Source organism: Seriola lalandi, unplaced genomic scaffold (assembly GCF_002814215.2).
Source record: "Seriola lalandi dorsalis isolate HSWRI2012SDOR001 ecotype SW California unplaced genomic scaffold, Sedor1 jcf7180002054885, whole genome shotgun sequence".
Taxonomy (NCBI): domain Eukaryota; kingdom Metazoa; phylum Chordata; class Actinopteri; order Carangiformes; family Carangidae; genus Seriola; species Seriola lalandi.
This window is the reverse complement of record NW_019525437.1, coordinates 5,144,474-5,168,809: the sequence shown is the minus strand read 5'-3', so window position 1 is coordinate 5,168,809 and position 24,336 is coordinate 5,144,474. Positions and strand designations below refer to the sequence as shown.

At 40.9% G+C, this 24,336-nt stretch overlaps 1 protein-coding gene across 4 annotated transcripts in view; it reads left to right on the top strand.

Moving 5' to 3' along the window:
• The window catches only part of LOC111671722 (carboxyl-terminal PDZ ligand of neuronal nitric oxide synthase protein-like), a 187,875-nt gene extending 163,813 nt beyond the window's left edge, over positions 1-24,062 (top strand). For all 4 annotated transcript variants that reach the window (XM_087180045.1, XM_087180044.1, XM_023428886.2 and 1 more), the window contains 3 exons: positions 16,365-16,561; positions 16,807-16,925; positions 19,526-24,062. In XM_087180045.1, coding sequence (XP_087036171.1) covers positions 16,365-16,561; positions 16,807-16,925; positions 19,526-20,165 — 956 coding nt within the window. In that variant the 3' untranslated portion in view covers positions 20,166-24,062. The remainder of the gene's footprint in view (positions 1-16,364; positions 16,562-16,806; positions 16,926-19,525) is intronic.
• The last annotated feature ends 274 nt before the right edge of the window (positions 24,063-24,336 follow it).

The following is a 24,336-nucleotide window of genomic DNA, read 5'->3' as shown; positions in this document are numbered from 1 at the left end:
CAAACAAACCAGGAGCTCATGCGACACGCTGCTGCACAGTGTTTATTTGAGCATCATTGGTTGAGACGAAAACTCGGCCTCATGAATAATGACAAACATACCGTACCGTAATGTTACGAGAGAAGCCGCTGCTACTCAATGCCAAGGTACACAGAGCAGGGCACAAGCAGAGCAGACTACAGTGTTAACTGCATGTAACTCTCTGATCAGAGAAGATCCCTGCACACGTCCCTGCTGATATGCACTTGTTACCATCATAGGACATGTGCTTCTTATACACACCAATTATAAGATTGCTTCCTTGGCGGCTGACGATCAGCAGATGGATTTAATAATAGTTCCGCTTTCGAATTCATACAACTACAGTACTATCCACACACTCCGCTGGTTTGTCTGCTTCACTTTCACACCACAAACAAACATCAGAGTTTGTTTGAACCAAACCAGACTGTTTAGCTGTGGGTTTTGGGTCTGTCATTTTTATCAGACGGACTGTCTGAAGGACCTTAAACGTTTTCAGTTTTTCAAATTCAAGAGTCACAAAATTGTCTTGAAACTGTCATTTTCATCAAACCTTTGCAATGCATTTATACTTTTGTCTGAATTGGTCCTATTGTAAATAAATGGGACCTGCATATTAATCTGCAGAGAGAAATCAACAACTGCGCGAAAAAAAAGCCATTTATCACATTTGCTCCTGGCTGCTGTACAGTATCTCAAGTCCTTCTTTTGTCACTATGATGGGTTTGGCGTTTGCTACAGGCGTCGGTTGATGCTGGTTAAATGATATGACACTATGTAACATGGCAGATGTGTTGCATTTAAGCCTTTCAATTGGCTTTTTATCAACAGATTACAGCCTCTCCAGAGAGCCTCATTTGGAAAAAAAATAATCCGATCCAGAGTGTCTATACAGAAACCTTTGTCCCTCTATTTATCTTATATTTGGTCTTCAAAAGGTCTGGAATCAGACACTGTGCTTTAAACTGCTGAGTCTAGTCTCTGATCTCTGTCCCAGTTTGTCTCCCTCACACTCTTGTGGTTTCCTCCCTCCTCTCATCATTCATTAATTGCCTGGTGGGGCTTGTTGTTGCCATCTGAAGGCCATGTTGACAGCCAGTCCAAACAAGTAGAGCCGTATTTGGTGACCTGTATCAATTTCACCGTCACAGGCACATGTTGTTTGAAACTAGGGTTAACTACTGGGACAACAAGGGAACAGCGTAGATCAATACACGTCTTTACAAGCTCAATCTGTCACCTGCAGGGACACACTTCAATACACATGTATTCCAGGCTCAGACTCAGCCAACTCAGGCCGAACACACACTTATAGTCTCTGAAACTCTCACATATTTCTGCTGGTCGGCTGTGACGTGTAATGTTCAGTGTTTGGGGAGTAGAACTGTGACACATTTTCATTAATTTGGTTCTGTTCTCCAGCAAATTGGATTTGAACTTTACTTTTAATGAGATTAAAGTGCTGACTGTTTGACGTTCACCTCCATGTTGGGTGACCAGTTACTGGCTTGTAGCTCTTTTTATGTACAGCCCCTAAGTTTATGGACAATGTAGAAAAACAATCATCCTCGTCATTTGAGTCTGAAAAAGCCTCCAAAACAAGCAAAATGTAAAGATGTTAACAGTACAGGTCTGACAGAACATCCTCAGAGAAGACCCTAAGGGGGATATTTACAAAGTCTGCTATAAATTATCATTAGGGGTGCAAAAAAAGGTAGGACAAAAGTCAGCATCCTTTTCCCTCACTGCGACCCAGGCCTTGTCACCCAGTGTCAGTGGCTAACTTCATTAAAGGAGCTATTTGTAAGTTTTGTTATAACTACATGCTAACGTTAGCATCAGACTTCATTCATTTTCCCCCCAAGAGCTGTCTCCACAGTTGGAAAGCACCTCTCTTATTCTGCTTCTATTTTTATCATGTCATTGCATGCTAACCAGCTAGACTAAGCCCGTTTCTTCACTTTCCGATACCGAGTAACTGTAGCATCCAGGCTGCCCTGAAGAGGTAGTGCTGCTCAGAGGGCTGGCTATGTAGCAATAGCAAAACTTAGAAATAGCTCCTTTAATGCTCTTGTGGTTGAATGGGTTTGTTTGTGATGTTAAGAGTGACCTTCAACGACCACGTATGGGTGTAATGTTTGGTCACATGTCCAAATACTTTTGTCGGTGTAGCATAAATTGGAACTGCACTATACAGCTGGGGTTACCTAAAGTTACCTGTCAGTGTCACTAGTCACAAAGGAAGTGTGTCTAGTGAAAGTTTATTTTTCATTCCAACTATTACAAACAAAATAGATCAAATAAAACTTCTTCAGGAGTTTCTTCAGGAATAGGCTGTGAGAGCTGAGAAAACATCAGACAGAACATCATAATATGTGGGTGCATCAAAAAACTTGAACATAATGAATGTGTATCAGCTCCAGATACTGACACACATTCATTACGTTCATGGTCTTTGTGTATACAACCACGCACATACATAAAGAGCTACACAGTATTAACTAAGTGTCTCCTCTGTTTGTGAGTAGCGGGCTGAGGTTGTTTTGTTAATGTGAAGTAGTGCTGACAGAGACGTGTGAGTTAGTGGGTCACGTATAAACAAACACTCGCAGCAGACCCATCACTGTGCCAAAATTAATGACCAAGTCTGCACCAGAAGAGCAGAGGGAATAAAGAACTTTAAAAGCCGCGCAATTAATCCTCCTGACCTCAACATTAATGATCAGAGCCAAGCCGGACTCTGCCAGACAGACAAGATTCACACCAAGATTATAACAAACTTATCTGCTCTTTATAGACTGCTCTGGTGCTGGGTTAAATGTGTGGATGCATTTGTCCTTGTTTTTGTCCATGTTTGCGTTATCATCTTTTATTCATGAGCTTTCGTTGCTCTTTAGTCCAGACACAATTAATTGATTCATCAATAATCAACAAAAAAGAAGAATGTCAAACGTGCTGGTTCCAGCCTCTCAAATGTGCGTATTTGGTGCTTTTCTCTGCTTTATATCAGCATATCATTGAGTATATTTGGGTTTTGGATTGTTACCTTGTACTTTGAGATACTATAATAGATTAATCTGTCTGTAATTTAAAAATAGGACCGTACTTGCAGCCCATGCATGATTATCTTAAAACTTTGTGTCTATCCATCTTCACAATAGTTTGCAACTGGGTGCTGCCCTCTACAGCTTTATATTCACAATACATGACCGCATTTTCCCACTGGGTCGTTGGATTTGAACTGGCGACCTTCCACTCGCATCCCTAACCTCTTGGCTGCCACTGCAGAGTCAGATTAGCCGTCCGTGTGGAGGCGTTTTTCTTGCCGTTGCTTCACCAGTCAAACAAAAATCCATAGACATTTAGAGGCAAAGCCGTGCTCATGTTCTGACTCGATTTCTGCTGTGCGCCAACATCTGGATGTGGTGGCAATCTTCTTTGATGTTCCCATGATGCAGAGCTTGAGGCCATGCTGAGCGGCAGCTTGGCGTTGCCCATAATCTGGAACATGTGGAGAGCTCCAGATGTAAAGGACTAAAAGAGCAAATCTGATCTGAAATCGCATTGCAGCTGAAGGCCTCAGCCACATCTGTCTGTCAGCCCGTCTGTCTTGTCCTGTTTCTTCCCCTTCTTTCTTGCAGCTTCCTTTGTGTCTCCTCACATATTGGCTCACAAAAGAAACCTGACAAATGTAACACGCACACATGCTGAATTTAAAATAGAGGTAAAAGTCGGCATCAACCTCAAAGAGAACTGCTCCCGCTGAGGCTCGCAGCAGCTGAAGGGGAAAGACGAGAGACACCTTTGATCGTTTGTAGCTTTTAGTCTGTAATATTTAAACTTTTTTAGTGTTTGATGTGTCATATTAAGACTTAAAGTAAGACACATTTAGATATGTAGAAGCCCCCCTTTGTTCGCGTCGTCTCGTTAAGAACAATTTCAGATTACCGAATGGTGTTGAACACACAAAAACGACACAGTTTGTCTCGCTTGTGAGGTCTGTCATGCCTTTGATTAACTGCCTCACTGCCATGTGTGGACACAACCGCCTGTGCACATGTTTTTGTGTACGTTTCTGGGTCTGGGACGTTTTTTCCACAGTTAGGGCAACACCTCCTTATTTTCCAGTGAAGGGAAATCTTAATGCTGCAGACAATACTGTGCCTCAGCCTTTGTGGCTACAGTTTGGCCAGTTCTTATCACCTAACATCAGTGGCCACTCTAACTAATGCTGAGATGTTCATCACATATGGGTGTAATGTTCAGGTGTGCACATACTTTTGGCCATCACAGTAGCAGAATTCATCCTTAACGCAACATTTAACTGAAACCTCAATGTAAACTTAATTCTAATTCAACTAAATCCAACATCTCATCCTAAAATCTTTAATTCAGCCCTTTGAAAAGCCAGGGCTGGCAACATGATTTCATTTTCCACAGATATTCTCACAAGGATGGAAGCCCCAAGCCAAAGCGCACAGACAGACACAAAGAGAATCAGAGAGGGAGGAAGGCAGAGAGTAACCCAATGCCAGGAATGACAGATACATTATTCTGCTACAGCCTCGTTTCCCTTGCTGCTTCATCCGTAGCTACGCTCGTACTTTTGTCTCTCAGACGCTCACACACTCTCCACGGAGCTGTGGGGTCAGACAGACAGTGATGTGGCAAATGGCTGAATGAATTATTGATCTGATGACTTTGATACAGAGGAGACTGAAGGCACCCAAACATGTCTGGCATCAACCTGCATTGCTGTAGTCTGCTCCATATTTCAGTTTTGGTGTCCTAAATCCAGCCCTAGATATTCCTACAGTGTTGTAGCTCAGCTGATGTTTAATGTATTTCAACAAATATTTTGTGATGACAAAGTTTTGTAATTTACTACCGTCTAGTTTGGTCAGTAATTTCCCAGAATTCCTGTAAACAAGTGCCAGTAAATGAAGTGAACTCCTTCCATGTGGCTGTGGTTTTTTACATACATGTGGAGAGGGTAAACATGATATTACCGTAATACTGTGCTGAGATGAAGAGAGCAAGCTCTCCCAGCCGAGAAACACTTACATTTGCTCCCTTTAATTACAACAAAATGTGCTGTGTCTGCATTGCAGTGTGGTTTGTCGAGGCTGCAGTAAGAAGAGAAGTCAGTATTGTACCTCAGCATGTTTTATGGTGGGTTTCTCCCCATGCGTCATTATTTTTGAAAGACAGTGGAACACGGTGAATCTGAAAAGAATGTCAAAAAATCTGGCATCTGCTGTTGATGCTTTGCACCAGGAGCGTACTGATTACAGCTGCCTGCACTGGAAATGTATAGACAGGATGTCACAGTGCAGGTCAGGAAGGTGCAAACACTGCAGAAAAAGTTGACACAAAAATATGAAATATTTCATGTTGATTTTTTTAGCCAAGCTAGTGTTATGGCTCCAAGAATGGCAGTGTCGGTCAGTCAGCCGGTCCACCACATTGGCCCAGACTGGAATATGTCAACAACTATTGGATGGGTTACCATGAAATTTGGCACAGATTTCTATGGTGCCCAGTGGATGAATTCTAATGACTTCAGTGATCCCCTGCCTTTTCCTTTAGTGCCACCATGAGTGGTTTTAAGTGAAATGTCTCATCAACTATTGGATGGATTGCCATGAAATTGTTACATATTACATGAGCATTAACTTTTCCTCTAGTGCCATCATCAGGTTGAAATTTAACTCTATCCAATGTTTTTTGTGATCAAAGGCCTGGAAAACTAATACTATTCCCTATAGTTGTTGACTGTTGTCTGGTTGGACTCTTCAGTGTCCCAGAAGTTCCACATGCCCAGTGATAAATGCATCCTGCCTGCATGTTTTAGCATTTTCTCATTTGTGACAATGAGTCTATAGGATGTGTTTGAATAGTCAGTTGAAGAACATTTGTCTTCGGTCTTTCTTGCTGACCTGGTAGAAACTCTCTGCAATGGACAAATTTTAACCTCAGCACAAACTGGCTGTGCTGTGCTTTCACTTTTCCACATTGTGGCCCTTGTTTGTGTAATTGAGAGACACTTTAGTCAAGTACAAAGATATTCTTAGTCATGTACAAGGATACTCTTAGTCAGGTACGAGGATACTCTTAGTCAGGTACGAGGATACTCTTAGTCATGTACAAGGATATCTTTTAGTCAGGTACGAGGATACTCTTAGGTTGTGTTTGAATAAAATTAGTCTCCGGTCTTTCTTGCTGACCTGGTAGAAACTCTTTGCAATGGGCAAATTTAAACTTCAGCATAAATTTGCTGTGCTGTGCTTTCACTTTTCCACATTCTAAGGATACTCTAAGTCAGGTACAAGGATACTCTACGACAGGCACAAGGAGCCTCTGGCTGCTCTTTAAGAGTTTATGGAGAACAGTATTATAGTCAAATCTCATTTTTATAAACAGTGGGAGAGCGACTCAGGTATCTAACGGGGTCTGCAAGGTCATGACAGGATAAGAGGTGTATTGCTTTCAAGACAGCAGGACAAATACTTGATGTAGACCAGATATAAGAGCCAACTGAATCCAAGGTTTCCCAGTCTATTTTTTGGAGTCAAATAAGGTAACAGGCACATCTGTAATCAAAGATTGTGCATGGTCTAAATTCTATAGCAGTAAAAGAAATTTAGCATTAGTATAAGGGTTTGTGATGGAGTTGTGGTGCAGAGTTTTAGCTGTGCACAGTCAGAGGCTTGTTTCAAAGATTAATTTGCATTAGTTTCATTTGAAAGTACCTGCCAATAAAACAGTCAAACAGGAAAAAGCAGGGGCACATTATGTGGAGAGGTTACCTCAGGTAGAGGATGAAAAGGCAGAAGAAGAAGAAGAACACAGGTCAGTTTTCTTAATGGGGCTTCTGCTTTCCCCTGGGACTGAGGTCAGACCAGGATGCTCTGTCTTACAAGACAGATGCTGACTGATGTTTTTGGGGATGGAATTCAAAGTTTGCTGCCCTGCTCTGTTCACAATCAGGCAGAATCTGTTTAAGGAAGAGGAGGGCAGGTCAGCTGTGACATTGGAGGAAGAGAGGTCAGCTTTGTATATAGAGCATCAGTCATCTGCAGAGTTCAGAGTTTACTTGCTTTGCTCTCGGTTCCTTCTGATGCTCCACTGAGAGCAGGAGAAAGAGCAAATGTGGCTAATTAGTTCAGGGCAACCTGATATAATGTCCCAGGGGGGATTAGGCTGCAGAAAATGTTGTAGATAAGATGGAGATAGAGATTACTGAAGATGATACAACAAATTAAAACAATTAAACATTGACAATCAAATGGCAAATACATATAATTTCAGTAAAAATTTTACATTCTCATTCTTACATACCCACTTAAACACTTATAATATGTATATAAATTGTAAATATATACATGAATATTATACATACATTCATAGTTACAGTTATCTTTCAAGAACAACATTATTTACAATATAATTAACAGAAAGTCCTACATTTTTGCATTTGATCCCCCATAAAAGTAGAAAAAGACTGAAAGCAGAGACAGAGTGATGATGTGAACGGCAGCATGACAGTCAGAGTTTAGTCAGATAACTCCTGTCTGACTCCTGTCCCACGTACGGTCCTTCATCAGTCTCAGACAGACCCCCACCAGAGCCCACCCACTTTAATCATTCATGCTATAATGAACCCAGGTTAAAGATTGATGAGCGGCTCTACCGTCCATCTGTGTGTGTGTGTGTGTGTGTGTGTGTGTGTGTGTGTGTGTGTGTGTGTGTGTGTGTGTGTGTGTGTTAGAGAGAGAAACATATTTTCCTTCCCTACTTTTGAAATCGCAGGCGTGATTGGCCTCTTTCAAGCTAATACTTTTTCACACACACACCCACACACACGAGGACACGCACGGCCAAGTGAGGAGCTCTAATTTAATACATCAGTGATAATGACCCTGTCTGCCCTGAGGATTAGTGTGTTTGTGTGTTCAAGTAAGTGTGTTTCAGGTCACTCATCCTCTCAGCCCGGCACTCGTCTCTCACACATTCTGCTCTCACAGCAGCTCAGACTGATGCAGCTTCGCCCTGAGCTGTTGCACCACAACATCAACACACCCGCTCCTTTTAGATCATCATGCAGTCGCAGCCGGAGCCGTTATTTATTAGGGTTGTCCCCCCTTCTCGTGAACGTGAGATCTCATGAACGCCTTCACGGACTGTCTTCATATTTCGTACAAACTTGGCGCTTAAGACTCAAGGATGAACTGATTCGATTTTGCTGCTCGGAGGTCAAAGGTCAAGGTCACTGTGACCTCACAAAAGCATTTCCAGGTTTGACATGTCTGTGTTTGTGTCTGTGTCTGTGTGCACATGTGTTTACTTCCCAGTGACAGAAGTGGGTTACCCTCAGCTCAGAACAAAGCTAAGAGTTTGGCACTTTGATCAGTGATAGCAAAGCGAGCAAAGCTACTTACAACCTCACGCTGGTCGTCTGGCAGAGACGATGCAGAGTCACACACACTCTGCCTGGGAGGACGGAGGGAGCTGATTTGGCCTGTTACCAGTTCCACTTAAAAATTCTAAAAATATAATCATAATTGCATCAATTATTTTAAATCTATTTTAAAGATAGAGGATGTCTGTGAAAAATGAGCCTGTGGTGAAAAACATGTTGTGGAAGAAAACCAAATGTTATCAAAGTGTGAGGAGCTGAGGCGTTGATCTACAGTGTGTCAGGAGTAATCACACTTTAATTAAACATTAGATAGAGTCAGTATGTAACTACAATAACACCGAGTTATTGATCATGGTACCACAGACAGAGAATATGTAGGGACGTTTGTTTTGTAGTGGAAGTGGCAGTGGATAATATGCACTTGCATATTAAAGGTCAGCAGCAGCTCTGTTAGCTCACCTGTTACAGAAGCAAATCCCTGCACTGTCCCTGTAAATCTGTGCTATTAGCTCATGCTCAGCCAGCTGTCATCTTTTACAGGACATTTGCAGCAACATTATTATGAGAAGTGATATATCAGTCCAGGAAAAAAGCACTGAAGGTATACAACTAAAAGGTATTATACATATTAACAACATCAGCTAGAGATTCCAGTAATTGCTTTCGCTGTAGATTAATCTGTTAGTTAATCTATTAGTTGTCAAAGTGTTTAGTTCCTTTAACCAACTGTCAAAAAAACAAAAGTTAGTCAACTTTAATATGAAATGAAGGAAAGAAAGAAAGTCTTCACTTTTGCGAAGCTGAAGCCAGAAAGCTCTGTAAGCTCAAACCTCCGGGAAGTCAACTACAAAGCTGTTAATATGTACAGTTCAATCTTTATTTCTTACTTTAGAAGTCTCAGTGAATTCTATCTTACACCCAAATTAGTTTTATTTTCTCATATTACCCTGTCACCGGAGTTTGCCTGGACTCTCGTTGGACTCTTGAGACGTCACTTGTTCAAACACACAGACTAAACTATAATTACACTGTGAGATTAACATGAGTTTTCCTTTTGGGGTAAATTTTCCTATTTCGTTAATGTTGCAGAGGATTGCGTTATCCCTTCAGTCGATTCAGCCTGGCTGCCCACTGCCGCTGCTACACGAGTGGGAGTGAGAGCTCTCTGCTTTAGCTTTGTTGAGCATTTTGTTTTGTGCCCAATAAACTTCCCTTTTTCATTTGATTTCTTTCTCATCAGTTTATTCCACAAGGTTGGGAAAGGACTGATTACATGTGCTGAAATTGAAATTTAACAACAAATCACAAGAGGGTGTAGGGGGGGATTACACATGGAATTACACCCTGAAAATAGCCTTCCCAACTCTGCTTTCATAACAGCGTAAACGCTCTGTATCTGTTTCCATTTCTAATCTGGCTGTTGTTTGACTAATGCTGTTAATCCACAGCAGCTCCTGGAGAAAGAAAGAAAGAGAAAATCCTCATTTCAGTGTTAATGAACGATAATTATTACAGATGGAATCCTTCAGGCTTGTTTGTAATTAAAAGACAATATAACACGCACACACACTAATCTGCCAGTGGTACACAGTCCTGCTGAATTAAACAAACAGTCTGCAGGAGTTCTCTGGAGTGAAAGTCTCTCCAGCTTTTATGTTCACTTTGATTAAAGCTTCCTCTTTTTTTTTTATGCCTCTGAGCCGGCGACAGCTGTGGCCGCAGGCTTTATGTTTTCAGCTTGTCCGTCTGAACACGATGTCTCAGTAACACCTCAAGGGAACTTCTTCAAATTTAAGGATGAACTCATTCGATTTTGATGGTCCCATTTGCGTTCACAAGAACATGAGGTCACTACGACTGATGATCATTAGCTGCGTTTCCATTAACCTGCTTAATACACTATTTGAAATTGCGAACTTGAAATGGAAACGTGAATTTCGAAAAAAAAACACAAATGTCGCAAAAAAGTTTAAACGCTCACATGAGGTGGTTTTTCAGACGATTCAACAAAGCAGTATTTCGCAAAACTGAAACAGAAAAACACTTTTTTTGCACTCAAGAGGTCTGCTGTACGTCTGGCGTATCAGGCCCCAGGGAGCCAGTTCCAACTGAGAGGCAGACTGCTGGAAATCCATTGTCACGTTTAATTAGAACGACGTCGTGAGAGGAGAAAACCCAGCTTCATTTGCATAACATCACTCAGTGGAAACACAGACCATTCACAACTGTGTTTTGTCACTTCTATTCTATGGAAAGGTTGTCTAGATATATCACATTCAAGGGGCAAAAAACATGTTTTTTGGGTTCACCTTGACCTTGACCTTTCACATTTGACCGTCAAAATCTAGTAAGTTCATCCTTGAGTCCAAGTGAATGTTTGTACCAGATTTGAAGAAATCTCCTCAAGGCGTTACTGAGATATCGTGTTCACGAGAATCAGACAAACAGACGAACGGACAAACAACGCCAAAACATAAATCCTCAGGCCACAGCTGTCACCAGTGCAAAGGCATAAAACAGGCCTATAGCAAAACCTACTGTCTCCATGGCAGCATTATACTTCCTATGTTGGGGGGGTTGCAGTTGTTTTTACTTGTATCTATTTGTGTATAGTGTGAATCTGGGACACAGCAGTGTTTTTTTTGTTTTAACCTTTCATTAAGTTAAAACTTAATCTCATTCACAATAATTACTTAGTTTAAAACTGAATGTGTGACAGCCTGAATCTGAAACATGCACAGCACTGTTTGATTCAGAACAGTCTTCACAGAAACACACGCTCTGCTGAAGTTAGACTGTGCCGTTATTTAACAATGACCTCTCAGACTGTAATGCTTCAGTGGGCAAGATTTGTACAAAAAAAATTTTTTTAAATAAAAAAAATTTTAAAACCCACAGTTGGGGCTGCAGCGCAGAATCCATCTCCACTAATTGGAAGGACAAAGATTTACTGTTTGCCCCAGATGAAAATTGTTCTTGTGAGGCACAGACACTTGTGGGAATTCTCAGCACGGGAGGTGACAAATTGAACGAAGCGTCTCTCAAACGGCAGTGAATGAGCATCCTGTAGGGAGGAAACAGGACTCACTAACGTTAGCTCTTTCAATTTGAGGGTATTGAAATAGCATAACCACTCCCACTGAGAGGGAGAAAGAGGGGTCTTCACCAGGTGTAGTGATAGACAGAAGACCCCCTCAGCGTGGTGGTCACTATGAGAGCACAGGTAACAGAAATAGGTGCAAAGAGACATTTTTTGTGCTTTGTGTGCTTTGTGGCCTTGGTTGCAGTCTACATACCTTAGCTTATTTTTAGGCCACATAGAGAAGAGTCTGTCCTAAAGCTTGTTACATCCAATCAGAGACAGTGTCTCTCCAGGTGTGAGTCATTGTTTACTCGGCACCAACTGTAGCAGTTACCTTGGGCATTGCATTCCACAATACACACACCACTATACTCCTGTCAGTTTCAAACATGACCTTGTTTGTCCATTACTTTTCAATACACAACCAATGACATAACAGCTGTCCACTGTGTAACCTGAAAACAACCCATAATGGAGGAGAAACTCAGTCTCAGTTGACTTCAGGATCATTGGCAGTGCCTTTTTGTGTTAAACTCAAACACATATATCACTGCACAGAACTGTTAAGTGGGTAATATTAGACTCTCTTCTCTGATTTCTTTCTCATCTTCCTCAATTCTTCAACCACGACCAACACCTAAGGTCACTGTTACAGAGAGTACGTCCCATTTACATCACTCACCCACCCACGTTTCACATTTACGGTCTCACACATTGTTTTGTGTAACAAATTTCTCAACACTCTCCTGCATTATGATGACAACCTATGCTACAATTTGCCCTGGCACTGTGCCATACTCCCGACTTGGCAGTGACCACAGTGGATTTCAAATCAGCTCCCAAATGCACAAACTCAGCAATCTTAACATCCAGATAGAAGCACAGGATACACCAAAAAGGGAGCATTTGGAATTTATTCAACTTGTAATAAAAGAAATTACAAGTTCCTTATTTCTTTCTGCAGAATCCTGATACCAGCCATATCTACATCCTCCTCCTATATAATTAATTGTTACTCAAGCATTACTCTTGTTGTCTTTTGTTTTAGATTTGACTTAAGATATGTTTCTGGCTTCAGCTCTGTCCCTGTAAGTCAATTTAACCGGGACACACTGACCTCAAGTCTCAGTGGACATACTGGCATTTGCATGCAGAACTTTATTCGAGAAAATGCCTTCATTTAGAGTATACAGGAGCTCCAGGAGCAAAGAGAGGTTCAGAGCTGGCTCTGTGACAGTCCGGCTGAGAAATGGTCATAAATAGTGATGATGAATCACATCTGTGTGTAAATGAGCCAAACTGAGACACCTGGGTTGATTCCCGAACAGCAGGTTTCACCTTTTCAGCAGCATGGCTTTATGACATGCTGGGAGAAAACCTGTAAAACATTAAATGTTGAATTATACATTCATTTTACAGAGCACATTGTAAGTCTGGTTGCACAAACAGCTTCCCTTTCTTGTGCCCTTCACCAAGCCCTCCACGGGGCTTACTACATTACAAGTCCATCCATTACCTCTCCATTAGGAGTTAAAGTGGGAGGAATATGTGGCCTCATTGTCTGGTGGGATCAATAAGAATGTTTTTATAGCCTGTGCAATGTGACACTATCGATCCTGAGATCACTTGATGACCTTGATGTACAGTCAGTTCACATGAATGACCTTGGCAGATAGGCAGAATATTGAACAAAGACTTAATGCATGTAAATTGTGTCTTTTTTTTTTATCACAGCTATGAATGGGCAAGGGTATACTGACATAGGCCTTATAATGTCCACAAAGAGTTCTCCTTATCAGAGCTCGATGGTTAGCTAACAGTTTAAAGTTATACCACTGTTGAACTCTAATAAAAACATAATATGCAAACAGAAATAAGAATCAAACCAACACATTCAGTTAAACACATAACAGACCCAAACTTTTACCAACAAACTGCATTCATGTGGCAAGCAATGCTAATAACTAGCTAACAGCAATGCTAGCTAACAAGTAAGAGACTTGTTGCAACAAAATAAAAATACAGTAACTAAGTTGTTTTTACAACATCCAGTGTGTGCTTTACACTGTGTTTTCTGTCAAGCATTCATCACACATCTTTACAAAAATAGGTCCTATAAAAAAGTGGTGACATGGGGACTACCAACAACGCTATTTGATGCCTAAAGCTGGTGAGCTAAATGCTAACACATGCTCATCCTTCAGTCACAACAACTCTGCAAGGTATTTTTCAGTTTTCTCTGTACTGGGTCATTTATGTTCCCCTGGCATTTTGTTCTCAGAACTCTACAATATCTCATTCAATTGTTAATAAGGAGTTAATAGGGAGATAAAGCTCTCCAAGCTGAAAAGGTTGCTAGCTGAAATTTAGATGACTCATTGTATTAAGAAAAAAACAGTGGCAGCGTGCACAACTCAAAATCCTGAGTAGGAAACTGTTGCGTGTGCACAGTCAAAGCTGAGTCAACAACGTAAAGGAGATAATATTTAAATGAAATAATATAATATTCATATTAAATACCGAGACTATTCGAGTGTGAGTGCCGGCATCTCCTTTACCTTGTTGACTCATTGTATCATAAACCAATATACACATTTTGCCATCTGAAAAGCCTCTTCAAACCTATAGATGTTTTTGTAACTAGACTTGGAGTCTTTGCAGTACTTATTTTTCATTAGCTTAATAGTTTGAAGTAAAAAAAAAAAACCTAATGCAACATTATCCACACTTACACCAACACAGTCTTTTGCCTTTTTTAACACAGAGCTGTTTTAGTCTGAACTAATGCTGCAGCAGAAGCAGAGGAAAGCATGTAGTGCTCAAATTTCCTTTATAATTATCCATTATAATCTTGTATGCACTGAAACACAATGCAGAACAGTCCTGAATGCAGCTTCAGTATCTGCAGTATCTGCAGACATACGCACATATCTCATCTGTGTTATATAATTACATTTATTGCGAGTCTTGGTGTGGTTTCACTTTGCAGCACTCTGCTGTAGTAATTGATTTGCGATTTGATGACTTCTAAGAATAAGTGCCAGCTTGCTGTAAAGTAAATGTGTGTCTTTCCCTCTGTTCTTCTCATATCTCTGTTCTCTTGAAGTTACTCTGTGTGTCCTTTGTATCACATTGATTCATAATATTGGATCACATTTCCTCTGACTTCTGGCTGGTGTGCTTTTGTATCCCTATCTCATGATTGGGGCAGTAAGTCAAATACTTGTGTGTGCAAAGTGAAGTCAAGGGTACCTGCTCCGCCCATTTTTGATGCTCCATCTGTTTCCAAATGGTGATGTTTTCTCTCCATTTATCTGACCAAGACTGTGTACCTTTTAGATATGTGTATACATTTCTCAGCTCTTACCCATTTCCTCCTTTGATCCGTCCTCTTATAGATCATGAATCAGCACCATTTGTGTGACAAAGCAAAAATTGTTTAATAATCTGCTTCTTTAGACGTAAAATGAAATCTGGTTCTTCTATGTTTCATTAAATGCCTTCTGAGAAACATTTCTCTCCAAGAGGTAAGAACTTCTGTCTTCAGTGGATTGACAACCACCTGAGCTCCATTTTGTGTTCTGCTGTTTCTGATCCTGCATTTCAGTCCATTTCTGCTTCATTTATACATGTCTTACTACTGTTTGTGTGCATGTGTCATTGCAGTTGCTTTATGTTTTGTTTTACATATTATTACGTGATATACAGTGTTACTGCTCTGCCATGTGGAACCCATTTGTTGCGTCCGTTCTCATGAAATCCCTTTGAATCTTCCTTTGTTTCGTATGAAGCTGCAGAGTAACACAGGAAGTGTTGCAGTACATTCATTCATTCATTCTCTGCCTGCCTTTTCGATTTTACGTACCCCCCTGTCATTTTAGACCCCGCCACGCCCTCCAGCCCTGCAGTAGCCCCACCTTTCAGCCACCTGACTCTTCCCTACCCACCTACTTACCCGTTCGCACGTCCCTAATCAGCTCTTAGTATTTTTTCCAGCCCACTTTCACTCGTTCCCTGCCAGATTGTCTGTTGTGCTTTCTGTTTTTGCCTTTTGCCTGTTACTTTTGCATTTTGGTTGATCTCCCTGCCTGCTATCAACAGCTGCTTATTCCCTCACTACACCTACGGTTTGCCCTTGCATGCTTCTGCCTGCCAAGCCTTAATAAAGGTGGACTGTTTTGAACTTTTACTTGCGTCTCTGAGTCATGCAGTTGAGTCCTACTTAGCCCAAGCTAATAATAAAGCTGTGATAGAAGGAACATGAAATGGTCATTTAAAGGATTACTCCCAAAAATCTACCTTTGAGTATCAAACACTTGACGCCTTTAGACTCGAAAGGTGGCCCTGAAAAGTTTGTCGTTATCTTCTTCATTGACAATTGCAGCAGAAGTCAGCTTGGGTTCTCAGCAGTTACAATGGATTCAAATTGAGACATAAAATCTTCAAAGAAACATTTCAGTGTAATGCACTTGCAAGGTGTTGTTCCATATGTTTAGCGTGTTCTAAACAACTGTTGCTTTGCCTAAAATTACTAAATATGCTATTTCCAGCGGAGTTTCAGAGATATAACAGCTGATAGGACAGAAGCAGCATATTTGGCAATGCTATAGAGAAACTGTGTACCGGGAACATGTTGAACATACAGCTTTCTTGCATTTCAGTGAAGTCTTTCTTTCATTTCCCTTCAGAACTGCGTTTCTGCATCTCTCAGAGCAGACATCCCATCGATATCATCTAATTCTTGAAGGGTCTGCAGATTCGTAGCCACATCTTCTGTTAAATCCTGCTGTGTGTTTACCTCTCTATCTTCCTCTCCCCTGTCTTGTCTCTTTTCCCCAGTTGATCAAAGTATGTTTGAGAACTCCATTGCCCAGCAGCAGAGTCCCCAGATTTCCAGGCAAGGCCAGCCGTCGGCCCGACGCTCCCCAGCATCAGCTAATCCTAACCTGGGGTCCAGCTCCGTTGACTCTCCATCCTCCGGAGGTCAACAGAGGCTGAAAAATGCCATTAACCTGGGCAAGGCTGTCGGGGCAAAGGTTGGTACAACACAAACAGAAACTGAGCAGTTCTGAAGAGTTCTGCAGGTCCGAATGTACGTACGCCATTTATTCTTATTATTATAATGTGGTCAGAATACAGAACTGGGTGCAAGTGTTATTGTCACATCAATTGAGCTGATAAACATCTGACTGAAACATTTGTCTGCCTTCCTGCCTTCCTGCTTTCCTTCCTTCCTTCCTTCCTTCCTTCCTTCCTTCCTTCCTTCCTTCCTTCCTTCAAGGTGAATGACTTGTTAAGGCGAAAGGAGCCCAGCCACCTCGGGGACATTGGGGTCACTGAGGTCAACAAAAACGTTGGTGCCGTGTGGAGCTGCATGGACCAACTCAACCAGACTAACAGGTAGGAGGAAAGTGATTCAGTGTGTGTGTGTTCGGGTTTGTGTTTGTGTGTGTGAGTGTGTGTTTGTGTGCGTGAGTGTGTGTGTGTGTGTGTGTCAGTGTCTGTGAACTTTTATAATACAGCTGCTGCTATTAAAACTCGTACTGGTCATATTAGCACCAGTACCAGTGCCTGAGCTGGCAACAGGACCATCAAAAAGCACTCACACAAGCTCAGTTTAAATGTAGCCTCATCTAAACTTAATCTTAATCTTAATTTAAACCCTAATCCTGACCCTAAAATCATCATAAATTAAACATTTACTCTCTTCTAATAGTTTTTTAGTGCTTTTATACTTTCAGGATGAATATATAAAAATCACTTTCCAAGGCTACACATTCATTTTAATGATAAAACCCCTGCAAGACATTATCTCATTGTAGGCAAAAATATTAAATTACCTTTCATAAGAGAAGTGTCTGTCAGTGTAAATTAGGCATCGGGTCAGAAAAGGTGAATAATTTAAGATTTTTCCTGTGAAATGTGGATTTAAATTAGTGATGACACATCAAAGGCTCCTGTGAGAGGTCTGCAATTGAATAAGACTGAATTTTTTAACTTCTTATATTCCTTTCCAGAAATGGAAATGCCTTTTTTTTTCTTTTTTCTTTTGCATTCATAACTTGCTTACACACAGACACACACACACACACACTCAGTTTTGTGTATGTGGATTTGTTCCAGAGTCATTGATCTGTTGTTTCTCCAACTGAAGATCCGTCAGGCAAAATCATTTTTCAGCAGCTCTGCTCCCATTTGTCTCCAATTACTGGACTGTGAATATATTTGGTTTAATTTACCAGTGATGATCTGTAAAGATTTTGACAGACCACCAACTGGTTTGAGCGGGTGGACCTGAGAGTTTTTTTGTTTTAGTAGTAACTGACTGACTCCGCATGGTTGAATCATGAATGCATGAGATGAGCTAGGGAGTGCACTAAAAACCAAAATGTTCAGGCGTTTTCTTCATTTGTCCCCATGGAAATAAAAAGTCGAATTTATCTTATAAGGTTTTATTTCCTCCTGTATTAAGATTGTAATTGATGTTCTTAATAGACACATTAGCTTACTTTGTACAGATGAAGCTAGAAACATTAAAGTTCCTCTCCAGACTTAAAATATTTAGATTTTTTTTTAACATGGTTTTCCCATATAAAAATGAAAGTGAGGAGTTTGAGGAGACCAGAATCAGAGAATAGCAGACATATCAGAACGGTTAGCGTATTTAGCATCTTTTATTTGTTTATGTTGTTTGTTAGCTTGTAACTGGCAGTGGCTAACACAGTGTTAGCAGTTGTGCTAATGCTAACGCTGAGTCTCTGTACTGACGAGGTTTCAGATTTATTTAGCCCCGCCTCCTGTCCCCACAAATTGACAGGATTGGTTCCTTAGGTTTGTGTCATTGGTTCACTGCAGCTCCAAGGTGGAAACACTCAGTCGTGGTGTTGACTGATTATTTCAGTCATCATATGTCTACTTTGATAAATAAATGCTCTTTATATCCTCACACATCACAGCTGTGTTTATTGAACTACATTGTCTTTGTGTCTCTGTCAGCTCCGGTCAGTGATCAGGCAACAGTCATAATAAGTCCTTTTTTTATTATTCATCACCATGGGAAACAGTTACCATGGTAATTTTCTGTCTTTGTAGTGAACACCTTGAGAAATTAGTAATGTTTGTGTAAACACTTTGATTGCACACAGTGAAGAGCCATTTGCATGGAGCAAATCCACTCTGAATCAGCAGGAAACCTTTAAATTAAACTGAATTTTTGACACAATTCATAATGAATCTCACTTCAACAATCCCTGACAGGTTATTATAGTTATTCTCCAAAAATCACTGTCGCCATCATCCAATTAGTTATCAGCTAAATGTGATGTGTTTAGTGATGTGAAGCTACCGAACCTGACGTCCTTGTGTTAAGTGGTGGACACTGTTCAGTTACTCTTTAAGGAGACTTCCTGACTCTAAATGAAATCTACATGAAAAGATCCATTTAGTCATTGCAGAGTAGAGGAAGCTGACTTCTCACCTGTCGTCTTAATGTCGGTGTTTCTGTTTGTTTGTAGCCTCTGCATCTTGCAAATATTACATTTGTTTTCTTCAGAAATGTAGCTCCACTCAGAATTATTATTCTTTGCATTTTCCTTATTCCCAAGACACATCGGTCTACTCTCTGTCTCTCTCTCTCTCTCTCTCTCTCTCTCTCGCTCTCTCTCTCTCTGGCTATAGAGAGAGAGGTATGACCCCGGAAGGGGGTCATACCTCACAGTTTGAAAACCTCTGGTCTAATGAAACAGGTGGACATCAGTTGTGTTTGCCTCTAGCAAAACAGCAAATTCACAATTTAGTAGGTCACCCATTTTAGTATAAAACTTGGATCCATATATTAATACAAAAGGTCTTTATGGTACTTAATATTACCTGTGATGATCACTAACAACTTTTTCTGTCTCTGCCGTCTGTCTCTGTCTTTTCTCCATCATCCACCTCCCTGTTTTTTTCTCCTTATCATCCTCACATGTATTTACCTCCATTCCTCTCCTCTCTTCCAGCCACATCTCCTCCTTCGACTCCTTCCCTCGGCTGGACCCACCACCCCCATCCGGGAAGAAGCGCCTCCCTCGAGCACTGAAGACCACCCAGGACATGATGATCTCCTCGGACCCAGTGGTCTCTTCTCCAGACGCTCCAGACTCTTCCTCAATCCTCTCCTCCCCGGAAAAGACGCCCCTGATCGCGAAGGAGGAGCAGCAGCAGGGCGAGAAGGAGGAAGAGGGGTCGACGGATGTCACGTTGCCGCTGAGCAACGCAGAGAAGAAAGTGGCTGCTCAACCAGAGACGACGGGGAGCAACAGCAAGCTGGATGGAGTTATAGGTGGAGAAGATGACATGGAAGACAGAGGCCATGATGGAGACGTGGAGGAGCATCAGCCTCAGCTCCAGCTCTCTGTACCAGACCTCATCAACAAAGATCCCCCTCTGCTGGAGCCCAGAGCCAAACCCTGCAACATCTGGGAGAAGGCATCAGGGCCGGACTCCCGGCTTGCCTCCACCCCCTGCTCGGGGAAGCCTCCCTGTCGCATCAGCCTGGGCGAGGAGGTCCTGGTGGGGAACGGCACCACCTGCAGTAAAGGCACCGCAGGGAGCGCCGAAGACACAGAGCCCCACCCAGACCTGCTGTCCTTTGAGTAACGAGCAGAGCCGGGGTCCAGAAACCATTTCAGTATGATTCAAAAAGTTTGGAACTTTTTCTCTTAATTTCTACTCAAGAGGCTTCAAATGTCTGTGGCAGTAATTCAAACAGACTGTGGATCAAATATTCACTGCCACTTTTTAAATATATAACTCACCCTGCTCCGGGCTGTGCTGTAGGGAAAGGGAGCGAGTGGTTCTCGGAGCCAGAGCGAGGGCCCAATCTGTTGCTTTTTTAACTTTTCAGCAGCTTTTGACGAGTGTGGACGAGTTTAAAGGTCATGCTAGTAAAATCAGGCCCTCCAGCTTGGCTGATCTACGGTCAGTCAGACACTACAAGCTTCTTCTTAATGAATAAAAATGAGACGGACCAGCACTGGATGATGGATAAAAAGGAGAGAGAAGATGGGTTGAACTTGAGGATTCATTTTAGTGCAGTTAAAGTTCAGAATTTTTTATTACTTTAATAACACGTCATGTCTGCTTAAGTAAGGGCAGATAATGTAATAATGAATGTAATTAGTGTCATGAAATGTCCCTTTAAATGGGCTGCAAATGTCAAAGTACTGGTGAGCATAAAAAACTTCTAAGATATAAGATATTAAGCAATTAATTACAAGACCATCACATTTTGAATCCATATAAAGGGACATTTTGTTACGTGTTAGTCATAAATTCATATTATACAAAAGCTGCTACAGTCAGAAACTGCAACTAATATGACAACCAGAATTACTGTAGATGACAGAATGAGAGGAAATTGTTTGAAAACAGAATGCAGGCTCTGGAAGGAGAAGAAGAAGAAGGAAACGAGTGAGAGAGGCTGAACGATTGTGGATGTGTTGGAGAAGGCGAGGTTTGGGGGAAGTTCACTTTGATTTCAGTCAGTACAGAATATCAAGCAGCCATTTCTGCCAGATTGTGGTCAGGACTGGAAGGCTTTTGACCCTTGGCTTCATCCATATTAAATCATCTCTTATGCTCTTTGGTCCATTTGGAGTTGCAGCAACACCAACAGAGCTTGTCCCCTCCCACACTGACCTCTGGCACCCAGTGCAACCCTGAGAGTGACCTTTTAAAGCTGGAAATCTCACTGGCTGAACTGAAAGTGAATTTTTATCATCCCCCCCTAAAAACCTGACAGAGCGTCATGATGAGCGGATGGAGAAGAGCGGCATGTGGAGGGCGGGCAGGTGGAAAGTTTTTTTTGAGCAAAAGATAATTAGTTGTCATCAGAAAAAAGATGAAAGAGGTGTGTTTTATTCAAGCAGATCGTTAAGTGACAGACCAAAGATGCAAATTAGTGGCTCAGTCAGACAGGTAATTTTTGTTACATTGTTTTAACAGAGCTGTCTGAGTGTGAAGAGAAGCAATAATTCACACAGAAGAGACTTTTCTCCTTTATTTTCACCTCATCTAGGAATGAGAAGGTGAAAACCAAAGTCAAAGCTTTTTTAACATTTTAATATCGGTTCATATACTTGTTTTAAATCTCCTGACTTTTCTGACCCAGCAGAGAGAGACTGTGTCAGGTGTGTTCAGCAGGTTAAAGATGAGCTTGTGGATCAGGAGGAGCACGATCGAGCTGCAGTGGTTGTTTGAGCACAATCAAAGTGGAGATCAGTATTTTTCTAACACTATTATCTGTAGATCTGATCCGTGCGACTGGATTAAGATTCCAAATCCCAGACCTGAAAATGACTGGCAGGCGGCTTCCATAAATGACCACTGTGCAGGGATTTCCTGACCTCAGAAAATAGCACAAAAAAAACAACTATTCCCAGAAGAGAGCAAAGCGGACACAGAGCCAGCTGTAGCTGTGGTCAGGTCATGCCCAGCAGAATGAGAGGAATGTGGAGCTGGACTCTGTCAGAGAAAAGAAGCCTTGTCTCTGTCTCCTGTCTCACTGACATAAAGATCCCCATTTATTTTAAAGCTGTCACTGATGTCTGATGTCACCCACAAGACAAACCATTAAATCAGTTCAGCCAAATTACAAAAAAATAATTTTCCCAATTTGTTTTATCTTGAACTCTACAGACTTTTTATGGACAGTTTTTCCTTTTTTGTCTGTTTTATTTTTAATCAATTTGAAGTTCTTTGAAAAGAACTCTCTTTGTGGAAGCACTTGCTGCTGTTGAGTTTTTCAAATGTGTTTTTTCGAGGATCACAAACAGAATTTATATTCATTGTTTTGGGGTGGGAAGTTTTTTTGGACATCTCCAAAACAAAACAGTTTGCATGGCTGGATAACTTTTTGGGCAAATGGAAACAACATATAAACCTATTGGACCTAATGTTATGAAAAGGAACGAGAGAATATATTTGACCTTTACTGAAATTGTCCAGACAGTTCACAAAGTCTGATGGTGTTCTGCTCATCAAAACACTTGAAAATGAGACCAAAACTTCAATCAGTCACAAAAATTGAAAACAGGACATAATTTTAAAAACCTTTCTTTTATGTTTTTGATGCTTCAGTTGTGTTTGTGTTTTAAAATCTAACTAGAATATCACTGACTCCCCATGAAAACCTGTGTTCAAAGTATATTTTATTTCTTTATAAGTTTTGTGACTAAATGTGCAACAATCAAACTTAAAGTTTCATCAGGTCTGTGTGGGTGTGGTTTGATCACATGTGATTGACAGTAGCTTAGCAACATTAGCAAACAAGCCACCGACTCTCATTATATTTCAATTTACATACATTTTTTGGTTTTAAGTTTTTTTTGGGGGACCTTTTTATGCCTTTGCATTTGATAAGACAGTGAATATAGACAGGAAATGTGCAGGGGAATGAGCAAAGACTCCAACCAGACAGGAGTCGAACCCAGGACTCGCTGCTTAGGGCATTTGGCATTTGGCATGTGGTTTGCACTCTGACTGCCCCCCCCGGTTTTCATATATATGACAAAGTATTCTCAGCTGAGCTCTGCTCACTTTAAACTAGTGAGAGAAACTCAGAGAAACAAATACAGAAATCTCTTATGTGAAACAACCACAAGTGTCTGAACTTTAGCAGAAGATGTTGTGTTCATGTGTGACCCATCATTTACAATAATAAGCTAATTGAGATAATATGTTTTAATTTAAGGCAACACTGAGGTTTCCAAACCAAACACACGCACCATCAGACTGACGGCAGCTGCTTGAACTGATTCAGAAGGTGAAAGCAATAAGATGCTAAATGGCTTCAGACAGTCTGGAAAACATGTCATTGAAAAGCAGCTGAAGGCATTTTTTAAAAAAGAACAGCCAGAGCAGCTTTAGAAAGTTCTAATTTTACTTTATAAAAACCACTTAACTACATTTCTGTTGTATTGTCTGATGAAGGAACAGTGGTGTATATTTTAGGGAAATATTCTGTCGCTCTTTTTTTTCTTTTTTTTTACAATATCTTTGAATATGCAAATTATCTCTTGCTCTAACAAATGAAGGAAAGTGATTTATTTTGATATTCAGGCATAGAATCTAGTCATGGCAACAATCTGTTCTGTAGCTGCCTCCGAATCTGATTAAAGAAAACATGATTTCTGCTTTCTATTTTTATGCTGTTCAATCTTGTTTTTGTTTTTCTCTGTGTAAAGCCAGTCAACATAATTTCAGCAATGATGATGATGATGATGATGATGATGATGAAGATGAAGAATGAAGGAAGCTAAATGCTGCACATGAAGGTTTTTTTTAAGCAAACCTGGGACTTTTTTATTCATAGTATCTTCACACTGCTGCAAATTAAGTGAATGTTTTATGTGATGAAAATATGCTACAAAAATCAAAATGAATCAGTGATTTTTACCTTATATTTTCCTATTGTATCTTTTATAAAGTGGGGATGTAATAACTCTTGTAATCTTTTAAACAAAAAAACTGGAAATAGACGTGATCGTGACCTTCTGGTTTTGTCTTGTGTGACTTTGTGACTTGTTTTCTCTCTGTAGAAAAAGCCTCTTTTCATTTATTCTGGGCATTTCCGGTCTTTTATGTCTTTTCCATCACCTCATTCCTGCCTCCCACTTCCTGTTTAGATGGAGCTGATGTCCCTGTCAGTTTTCTTTTTTTTTGTAAATCTGTGTCAGTCTCAGCATAGACCGGCCCTTGTGTGTGTCCTCCCTCTGTTTGATAGAATGTCAAACATGGAGGGATGGCGGTGGCATGAATTCAGGAGCCG